Source organism: Cucurbita moschata, unplaced genomic scaffold (assembly GCF_002738365.1).
Source record: "Cucurbita moschata cultivar Rifu unplaced genomic scaffold, Cmos_1.0 Cmo_Scf00085, whole genome shotgun sequence".
Taxonomy (NCBI): Eukaryota; Viridiplantae; Streptophyta; class Magnoliopsida; order Cucurbitales; family Cucurbitaceae; genus Cucurbita; species Cucurbita moschata.
Window position 1 is genome coordinate 208,374 of NW_019268601.1, and position 11,114 is coordinate 219,487.

At 40.4% G+C, this 11,114-nt stretch overlaps 1 protein-coding gene, 2 non-coding genes and 1 pseudogene across 3 annotated transcripts in view; all 4 read left to right on the forward strand.

The window, feature by feature from the left end:
- The window catches only part of LOC111439027, a 24,230-nt gene extending 16,224 nt beyond the window's left edge, over window positions 1-8,006 (forward strand). Inside the window, exons 2-4 of the mRNA XM_023076760.1 lie at window positions 7,051-7,172; window positions 7,280-7,509; window positions 7,631-8,006. Coding sequence (XP_022932528.1) covers window positions 7,051-7,172; window positions 7,280-7,509; window positions 7,631-8,006 — 728 coding nt within the window. The remainder of the gene's footprint in view (window positions 1-7,050; window positions 7,173-7,279; window positions 7,510-7,630) is intronic.
- LOC111439049 lies at window positions 1,569-1,674 on the forward strand. The gene has a single exon (XR_002709736.1). It is a non-coding gene; the product is annotated as a U6 spliceosomal RNA (small nuclear RNA).
- LOC111439059 lies at window positions 2,612-2,708 on the forward strand (annotated as a pseudogene).
- Window positions 2,714-2,785, forward strand: TRNAM-CAU. Its single transcript has one exon. It is a non-coding gene; the product is annotated as a tRNA-Met (tRNA).
- Window positions 8,007-11,114: the final 3,108 nt, after the last annotated feature.

Consider the following 11,114-nt stretch of genomic DNA (forward strand, 5'->3'; position numbering starts at 1 on the left):
TTTTTTTTTTTTTTTTTTTTTTTTTTTTTTTTTTTTTTTTTTTTTTTTTTTTTTTTTTTTTTTTTTTTTTTTTTTTTTTTTTTTTTTTTTTTTTTTTTTTTTGTTGTTGTTGTTGGGTAAGGTTGAATGCATAATATTTGTTAAACACAAATCTACTAGGTGGACTCATATATGTACCGTTAGGCTGACTACCGGCAAGCACTCACTTATGCTGCTGGAAACCAACAGAAAAAAATGAGTGTGTATAGCATCTTGCTCTACGCATCCATACAGAACACGTACTAGAGAAGAACCTTGTGCTCATGACATACAACATACAACACACTTTGAGGGTTTCACATGCCACCCTCAACTACAGATTTACGCCGGTGCGACCCTATTCAGGAGGCCTGACACTGTGTTCACATTCACTAGGGGTACTCATCATGAGTCAACTACAAGTGTAGTCCCAAGTCCATTTTCATGATCGGTTTATGGAATTGCGGTCTTAGTCTTTATCCCATTCCTACACTTAATTGGAGCACTCACCCTAAGCCATCTACCTGTGTAACCCCAAATTTTTTCCAAGGCTAGTTTACGAAATTGTAACTTCTTCCTTACCCGTTTGTACACTCAATAGAAGTTCTCATCTCGAGCTAACTACCATGTAATCTCAAGTCCTTCTTCAAGATCAATTTACATGATTGCAATGTCGAACTTGACTCGACCCTACACTCAATAATAGCTCAAGTGACTTTGGGGTTCTGATGATATTGTTCATACTAATGTTAAGCTTTCTTAATCATTATTAGATGTCATGGAGGGTTATTAGGTCCTTAGGGGCATCTAGGTGATTTAGTCCTCATCTCGCATTTTTTAGGATGCTTGGGGTTAGCTCCTCGGGGCTAGTCCAATCTCTGGGTGCACCCAAGTCTAGGCATATGATCGATACTCATAATCCTAGAGTGCTCGATCTATTAGAAATGTACTGGCCTAGGTCAACATGTAAACCGCTCTAGCTCTAATGCCATAATCTTAGCTTGGTTCACTCATGCATACTTTGTTAAGGAGATATTTCTATCAATCACCTAAAGCACGAAAAACATAATCTACTCATTAATGCATGCTTAATAGGCAGATATTCATATCAACCAGTAAGGAAATCATAATCTAAACATTCAAACAAACTCAATTGGGAAATAATACCCATTAGTCACGCATACCACATATTATAGTATCTTATCCTCCATTCTAGCACAACGGAAAGCATAAAAATCGATATGCATCATAAATTCTCATCCTAGGGGCATTTTATTAATTTTTCTTAACATATATAGCATTTTCATCCAAATAGCCCTTTTAGAGTCCTAAACATGCATAATCTACCACTTAAGGCAAGATATGCTCGCATGCTAGTATGTCCTTGCGCAGCATTACTTTAGAAGAGTAAGAATGATTATTTATATGGATGACGCATGCCTTGCCGAGCTAGCTTTTCCTTGTGTTAGGAGCTTCAAATTTTCTAAAATTTCTCTAGTAGAACCTAATTCAAATCATAATGAGATTAACAATGAAATCAGCGAAGAACAATCGAATAGAGATCAAAACATGTAAAAATTGGAACGATATAGAGGTGATTAGCATGGCCCCTACAGAAGGATGACACACACCAATTGAGAAATTGTCCAAATTTTTTTTATAAACCAGAGTAGTGCAGCGGAAGTGTGGTGGGCCCATAACCCATGGGTCCTAGGATTGAAACATTGCTTTGATATCAATTGTAAACATATTATGTTTGATGCCCTTGAGGACTTTTTACATATTGAGCATGCTTTATGATGATGATTTTTCATACTATTGTTAAGCTTTCTTAATCATTCTTAGATGTCATAGAGGCTTATTGGGTCCTTTAGGGCATCTAGGTGATTTAGTCCTCATCTCACATTTTTTTATGATGCCAGTCCTCATCTCGCATTTTTTTATGATGCTTGGGGTTAGCTTCTTGGGGGCTAACTCAATCTTTGAGTGCACTCAAGTCTAGACGTATGATTGCTACTCATAATCCTAGAGTGCTCGATCTATTAGAAATGTACTGACCTAGGTCAACATATAAACTGCTCTAGCTCTAATGCCCTAATCTTAGCTTAGATCACTCATGCATACTTTGTTAGGAAGATATTTCTTCCTATCAACTAGTAAGGAAATCATAATCTAAACATTCAAGCCGACTCAATGGGGAAATAACACTCATTAGTCACCCAGAACACATATCATAATATCTTATCCTCCATTCCAGCACAGCGGAAAACATAAAAATCGTTATGCATCATAAATTCTCATCCTAGGGGTATTTCGTTAAATTTTCTTAACATATAAAATATTTTCATCCAAATAGCCCTCCTAGAGTCCTAAACATGCATATTCTAACACCTAAGGAAAGATATACTCGCATGCTATTATGTTCTTACACAAGCATTACTTGAGAAAAGTCAGAATGACTATTTATATGGATGACGTATGCCTTGTTGAGCAAGCTTTTTCTTGTGTTAGGAGCTTCAAATTTTCTAAAATTTCTCTAGTATAACCTAATTCAAATCATAATAAGGTCTACATCGAAATCGGGGAAAAACAATCGAATATAGGTTAAAACGGGTAAAAATTGGAACGATACAAAGAAGATTAGCATGGCCCTTGTGAAAGGAGGACACACACAAATTTGTCTGATTTTTTAAAAATCAGAGTGGCGCAGCGGAAGCGTGGTGGGCCCATAACCCACAGGTCCCAAGATCGAAACTTGGCTCTGATATGATGCACAACCTTAAGACATGTTTTTGAAAGTTATGATATAAAATCATTTGGAACCTCATGAATTATTGTATGTTACAAGCATCGGGGTATTACCCCTTATGATGAACCTTCTAAAAGGGAAAATGATCATGATGTTAGGATGATCGCTACTCCTTTCGGGTTTCTGACAACAACACTGGAGAATGCTAGCCCAACTAGAAGGGACCCAGAAGGCGTGTAATAATTTCGAATAGAAGGGACCCAGTGTAATAGGACCGACTTAAAATGACAGGTCCCATGGGGTCACTTACTGAGTATAAAATAGGAATACAAAAATGTCGAAGGGACCCAGTGTAATAGGACCGACTTAAAATGACAGGTCCCATGGGGTCACTTACTAGTATCAAATAGGAATACAAAAATGACAGGTCCCATTCATGTTTGTATGTCTTTTCATTTTCTAGCTCCAATAGTGGGATTCATGTTTGTATGTCTTTTCATTTTCTAGCTCCAATAGTGGGATTCATGTTTGTATGTCTTTTCATTTTCTAGCTCCAATAGTGGGATTCATGTTTGTATGTCTTTTCATTTTCTAGCTCCAATAGTGGGGTCACTCACTGAGTATAAAATAGGAATACAAAAATGACAGGTCCCATTCATGTTTGTTCGCTACTCCTTTCGGGTTTCCGACAACAACACTGGAGAATGCTAGCCCGACTAGAAGGGACCCAGAAGGCGTGTAATAATTTTGAATAGAAGGGACCCAGTGTAATAGGACCGACTTAAAATGACAGGTCCCATGGGGTCACTTACTGAGTATAAAATAGGAATACAAAAATGATAGGTCCCATTCATGTTTGTATGTCTTTTCATTTTCTAGCTCCAATAGTGGGATTCATGTTTGTATGTCTTTTCATTTTCTAGCTCCAATAGTGGGATTCATGTTTGTATGTCTTTTCATTTTCTAGCTCCAATAGTGGGATTCATGTTTGTATGTCTTTTCATTTTCTAGCTCCAATAGTGGGATTCATGTTTGTATGTCTTTTCATTTTCTAGCTCCAATAGTGGGATTCATGTTTGTATGTCTTTTCATTTTCTAGCTCCAATAGTGGGATTCATGTTTGTATGTCTTTTCATTTTCTAGCTCCAATAGTGGGGTCACTTACTGAGTATAAAATAGGAATACAAAAATGACAGGTCCCATTCATGTTTGTTCGCTACTCCTTTCGGGTTTCCGACAACAATACTGGAGAATGCTAGCCCGACTAGAAGGGACCCAGAAGGCGTGTAATAATTTCGAATAGAAGGGACCCAGTGTAATAGGACCGACTTAAAATGACAGGTCCCATGGGGTCACTTACTAGTATAAAATAGGAATACAAAAATGACAGGTCCCATTCATGTTTGTATGTCTTTTCATTTTCTAGCTCCAATAGTGGAATTCATGTTTGTATGTCTTTTCATTTTCTAGCTCCAATAGTGGGGTCACTTACTGAGTATAAAATAGGAATACAAAAATGACAGGTCCCATTCATGTTTGTATGTCTTTTCATTTTCTAGCTCCAATAGTGGGGTCACTTACTGAGTATAAAATAGGAATACAAAAATGACAGGTCCCATTCGTGTTTGTATGTCTTTTCATTTTCTAGCTCCAATAGTGAGGTCACTTACTGAGTATAAAATAGGAATACAACTTAAAATGACAGGTCCCATTCATGTTTGTATGTCTTTTCATTTTCTAGCTCCAATAGTGGGGTCACTTACTGAGTATAAAATACTCAAGCCACGTGCTACTTCTATATTGTAGGTAAAGGTTGCACGATTGACACTATATTTCAGTCCCATAGTGGGGTCACTTATGGAGTATAAAATACTCAAGCCACATGCTACTTCTATATTTCAGGTAAAGGTTACATGATTGGCACTATATTTCAGGTAAAGGTTGCACGATTAACGACGACATCGCAAGACCATGACATATGCATAGGGTAGATTGCATTTAAATTTCTTAGACTCTAGGTTAGTATAGGACACGCTTATATTTAATATTTACCTTGGTTTATTTAATATTTCTTTTGTATTGTTTTAAAGACATTTTCTTAAACATGTAAGCCCATAACGTTCTTTTATGGAGATGATTTAATTGATTATTTCCGCATAAGAAGTTACGTTATATATACGGTACCGACTTAAAGTTAGTAGAAATCTAGGGTCCTTACATTTCTCCCCTCAATTCTTTCATGAAACTTAAAAGATGAAGTCTCAAGAAAGAGTTAGGGACCGATATCTCACCTTTTCGTGGACTCTATCCTAAATTGTCAGCTTTCAAACTTGGTGGAATATTATGGCCATGATTTTTTCACAAGGATTCTTCCTTATACTCCTCTCAAACTAAATGAATTAATTTAGGATGACGACTTTATGTAAGTGTGGCCACTATTGGATTCAAACCTTCGGTCTGCATCTGAACCTAAAACATAAGAGTTTGTGGCCACTATTGGATTCAAACCTTCGGTCTGCATCTGAACCTAAAACATAGAGTTTGATCCTCCTAGGCAGCTTGATCTCAGACGAATTACCCCTCAATTCCTTCCTCGGATATACTTTATTCAGTTCCCTTAAGTCTAATGAAAACCTCAATTTTAAATAAAATGGGCTAGAAATAAGAGTTTGAGTTTTACCCCCAAAACTTACATGATATTATATTTCTCTAATTGGGAACATTCTGGGAGCTATTGTCAAAATTTAGTGCTTATTGTTAGTTTGAATTAGTTAAGATATTCATAATTAGCTAATATTTGGAGAATATATTAGTTATAGAATATATCTTAGATTCAGTTAATATTTTTCCCTTTATATTTGATGAGTAGTATATTTTATTTTATTCTTAAGATTTAGGTAGTTTATATTTTCATTATTTGTAGGTATTAATTGGTATCTTGTATCTATTTAAACGTTGTGAATATCAATGAAGATTGAACCTTCGATCTCAATTCTATTTCTTATTCTTAAATCTGTATTCTTGGTTGAGTAATAATATTTTCATATCTATTCACACTTTTAAGTGGTAGATATTGCCTCAGTTGATATTAGAGCCAAGTTGGTACAATTTGATATTATTACTCAACGAGATGAATGGGGAAGTGCTTCTATGGGTATAGGTATAGAAAAGCTTGTTGGCAATAACTATAGTTATTGGAAATTATGTATGGAAGCTTATCCACGGGGCAAGATTTGTGGGATTTAATTAAAGGTGATGACACATAAATTCCAGCAGATACTCCATATATGCAGAATTACGTCGACAATGGAAGATCAAATGCGGAAAAACCTTATTTACCTTGCGAACTTTGATTAGCAAGGAGTATATTGATCATGTTTGTGATTTAAAGTCACCAAAGCAAATATGGGAAACACTTCAAAAGTTGTTCACTAAGAAAAATACCACTCGACTGCAATATCTAGAGAATGAACTAGCTATGGTAACTCAAGGTAATTTTCTGTTGAAGAATATTTTTTGAAAGTGAAGAATCTGTGTTTTGAAATTTCAGAATTAGATGTTGAGAAGCGAGTGAGTGATGCTCGATTACGGCGTTATATTATTCGTGGACTACAAAAAGATTTTATGCCCTTTATTTCCTCAATACAAGGGTGGACAAATCAACCTACAGTAATTGAACTGGAGAATCTTCTTTCCAATCAGGAAGCCTTGATTAAGCAAATGACTAACAACAACGAGTTTTCCCTAAAGTCATAAGATGTGTGTATGTCAAAAATCAAAGGAGACAGAATTTTCATTCAAAGCCTTCATCAAGCAATGAAAATCAATTCAGGAGTGAGGAGTCATCAAAGAAGCCATTTAAAGCTTGTTACAGGTGTGGAAAACCTGGCAATTTTAAATGAGATTGTCAGGTGAAAATGGTGTGTCGTCGTTGCGGAAAGCCAAGCCATATTAAGCCAAATTACCGAGTCAAAATGCAGGAATCAGAAGCAAATGTTGTACATGAAAGTAAAAATTCTTCGTATCCAATTTGGGAATATTGCTTAACCACTGAGGTTCTCGACTAGCCAACAAACGTGACTTCAACTGTACATCAAGATGATGTCTCTACAGATGCTCATGCCTTTATAGACTACAATGAAAAATGGATTGTCGATTCTGGTTGTTCTCATCATGCAACTCGAAACAAAACTCTTCTATCAGATGTTTGTCCACATTGTCAAAAGAAGAGTAAAGGGCCCAACAAAGTGGTTGAATTGGAATCACGGCTTTCTCAACTTCAGGAGGAACTGAAGAAACAAGTGATCAACCAAGTGCATCGGAATCACACAAAAAGCAAGCCCAACAGGAAGCAGAAAAAGCAAAGAAACAACTATCAGATATGTATGAAGAATCCCAACAGCAGGTGTTTGAGCTCTCAACTTCTGAGAAGATAGTGTTCAAGAACTGCACAAACTTTCTCAAGATCCCGATCGAGCATGGAAGTTCAAACTCTAAGTTGTTCAAAAGCAGCACGCAATGGATGCCGCTGCATTGGCCTCTGCCATGAATGAAGTTCAGAGGCTCAAGATCCAGCTGAACATGGTGTCTGAATCCAACGAAACCCGAAGTAACCTCACTAAGTCGGTGGAAAACCTTCAATCAGATGGAATCAAAGCTGTTGAAGCCTACAACTCCTTGTCACTAAAATTGGAGCAATCAAAAGATCATAATTCATGGAGGGAAGGGAAGATGCCAGAAAGGTTTAAATTTCGGTCGTGTTGGTGGTGGATTTAGGAATTATGGCTCGAATGGTTCGTATGAGAGGAGTAACAGGTATTCGAATGGGGATGATTCATCTAACTCGAAGTGGGGTTCATCTAGGGTCTTCGATGAAAATAGGAGGAAGAAAGATGAAGGTAATTCTAGTAGCGGCGGTGGTGGCAGTCGACCGAAGCTTAATCTGCAGCCACGTACGCTGCTGGTGAATGATGTGAAGTCGTCGGAGATATCAGGGATGACGGCAAGGTCCAAGAGTTCGAATCCATTTGGAGAGGCGAGGCTGAGGGAAGAGGTTCTAGCTGAGAAAGGACAAGATTGGAAAAAACTTGACGAGGAGTTAGAGTCGAAAATTATTGAAGTGTCAGGGGAGAAGACTGAAAAATCCAACCCCATTGGGAAAAAGAGCTTTGGCAAAGGAACTGGTCAGGCTGCTAAGGACAAAACAAAGAAGAGCTGGAGGGAAGCCGAGTTTCAATAACTCTAGACCAGTGGGGCGGGGTGCTCAACCTGATAAAAATCCTAGTGATTTTGTGGATGCTAATTGGGCTGGTGACGTGAACGACAGATGCTCCACAAGAGGTTTTTGTTTTACAGCAGGCTCTGCTGCAATTTCATGGTGCAGTAAAAAGCAAACCACTATTGCTTTGTCAAGTTGTGCAGTAGAATATGTATGTAACGAGAAGGGTTTTAAAAAGGCAAAAAAAAAAAAACGCCTTAAATCTCGTCGAAAATCACGAGAATTTCGGTGAGGCATGCCTTGCCAACAAGGACGTATTAATTCCTTGAGTCCTTATGTTAAACCCTAGCCACCTTAGTAGCCGTCTTTTCTTTTTGAGCCACTGTCGTACTTGTGAGGGAGGAGATGAAAGGTTTAGGTGAGGAATTGAAAACGTCTCGAGAGTTCAGACTTCTGTGAGTCCTTAGATAGGGGCAAACCGGTGCTAGGGTATGTTGGGTAAGGAGGGACAGACGCACCACCAGAGACAGACGGACGAACGACGACCATTCCACTGGCGACAGTAATCGAGTTCTTTGATTACGGTTGTTGAGGCTTTCGAGCGAGGAAGACGAAGCGGCCGCTGAAGGTTGACCCTTCGGCACTCTGCGAGTTTGTCTCGGTCAGCGCACAGGCCGCACTTCGCGGGTCGAGCTCGGACACCACCATTGGGCCTCGTTCCCTTTCGTCCCAACCCAGAGACACATCTAGGAACCATGTGCCATCAGTGTCCCTGGGCAGCCCATCAGTTTCGACGTTGTGGCGGCTTCGTTGCACTCGCGGCTTGGCGGCGCGACATACGTGTCAACCATCTGAGGAGGTAGTTAGGCGCCGGAGTTAGCGTTGTGTGTGACTTCGGCTAAGGCCAAGGAGGTAAGTAACCTTACTGTTGGCATTAGTTATGTATGTATGTTGGTGCGTGCCTTGTGGCCCTTGCATGCACCATGTGTGTTGTTGATGTATGCTAGGTTAGGTGTTTCTTGCGGTGAAATGTTGTGTATGCCATGTTTATGTATGTGATTCTTGCAGTGAAATGCTAAGTACGTCATGTTTATGTATATGATGTTTATGACACGGTTTGCTACCTGTATGTATGAGCTTGACATGTCATGATTGTAATGGGAACCCCGCAGGCCATGAATGTGATGACTAGTGATCTTGACATGTCATGATCTGCTTACTTGATGATTTCCCCAGGTATGAACTGCTTATAATAATGAACACATTGTCGTTATTGAGACTGTCTTACGTGAACTCTTGTTCTGTTGATTATGAAAGTATAAGGTAACGTCGCTAATTAGATTAGAGAAAATTAGGGGCGTTACAGTTGGTATCAGAGCCCTAGGTCACAGATCTTGTAGACTGGTCTACGATGTAGACCTAAGGCATTTCCATGGTCCTCCAGCAACCACATCGTCACCATCAGGTATATGTATATATTGTAAGGAAGAATGGTTGTACGCTCTCTTGTCCGGATGTTAATGTGTTCCATGATGTGACAGATGTATGCTTGTGTGTGTATCCGGCTAATGCCATTGTATGTGTACGCGATGTATGCCCTTGTGATTGTTCATAGAAGTGGATAGATTAGTATATGCCACCCAAGACGCAAGGAGGGAGTACTAGGAAGCGAACCCCAGTTAGGGGTAGGAGCGGAAGGGGACGGGGTCCCAACTGCGAGAACACCGTGGAAGGGCCCGACGTAGCGATGACGTGCCCGCCGCCAGCGACACCCTAGCCCGCCCCAGACTCAACAGCGAAATTAGTAGACGTATTGCGGATCGTAGTACGAAACTTGTCTGGTGACCAGCCAGCTAATGACTCAGCCACCACTAGGGAAGCCAGATGTCTGTGGGATTTTAAGAGGGGTGACCCACAAAGCTTCAAGGGAACTTCCGATGACCCGACCGAGGCATAGTTGTGGCTGAGTTCCATAGAGACCGTGATCTGGCTGACAAACTGCCCTAAAGATCAAAAGGTAGAGTGCGCAGCATTCATGCTACGTGCCGATACACATGTATGGTGGTGATCCACCCGAGAGCTTATCAGACCTGGGGGGTGAGATTTCATGGACAGAATTCAAGGAGGCTTTTGAGGAGGCGTACTACCCAGAGGACGTCTAGACTCGCAAACATCAGGAGTTCACCCGCTTGAAGCAGAGAGGGCGTTCAGTTACCGCTTATGCTAGAGAGTTTGCCAAGTTGAAATTCTACGCTCCAGACTTGGTAGACACCGAATACAGAACGGCTCGCCAGTTTTTGCTGGGGTTAGACAGAAAGATCCGTAATGTTGTTGAGGCGATAGCGCCTACTACATATGCCGCCGCCCTGAGGGTAGCAAGGGCTATGGAGGGAACCGGTGGATCAAATGAGTCCTGCTCATCGACTGAGAGACAAAAACGACACCGTGATGGGGATGACCGTCACAAATCTCGTTCATCGACCGAGAGGCAGAGACGACATCGTCACCGGGATGACCGTCATGGTTCATACCCATCACTGACACCGAGACGACCAGATAGATGGCATCGCGACTCTAGGCGGGGCCAACAAGGAAGGGAAGGCAGATCGGACAATAGACCCGTGTAACGAGCAGGGGGAAGGACCATTGGGGTTTGTGTTCAGCTCGCACGAAACTGCCTACGATGTGGGATGGAGGGTCACTTGGCCAGGGACTGCCCGGGAGGTCACGCCAACGATACTGGGGGTTAACAGAGACCATTGCGCATAACGGATGGCCCCACTCCGAACCGTCCTCCAGCAAGGGTCTATGCCTCTACCAGCAAGGGCACTGAAGACCCGGATGCGGTGGTGACAGGTATGCTATCTGCCCTTGGCCACCTTGCTTGACACTGTTTGACTCTAGAAACCTTGTCATAGGATTTCTTAGTGGGTACCCCGACAGGGGTGGATATTATCGATGTAAGGTAAATAATGGGCACGTAAATAGTACCTGGAGTTAGTTTAGATGTAGGCTTAATGGTAGTCGATAGGGACCGTGTGTGGTGTATTTTTTCTAAGAAAGGGTTGGTTAGCAAAAAAAAAAAAAAAAAAAAAAAAAAAAAAAAAAAAAAAAAAAAAAAAAAAAAAA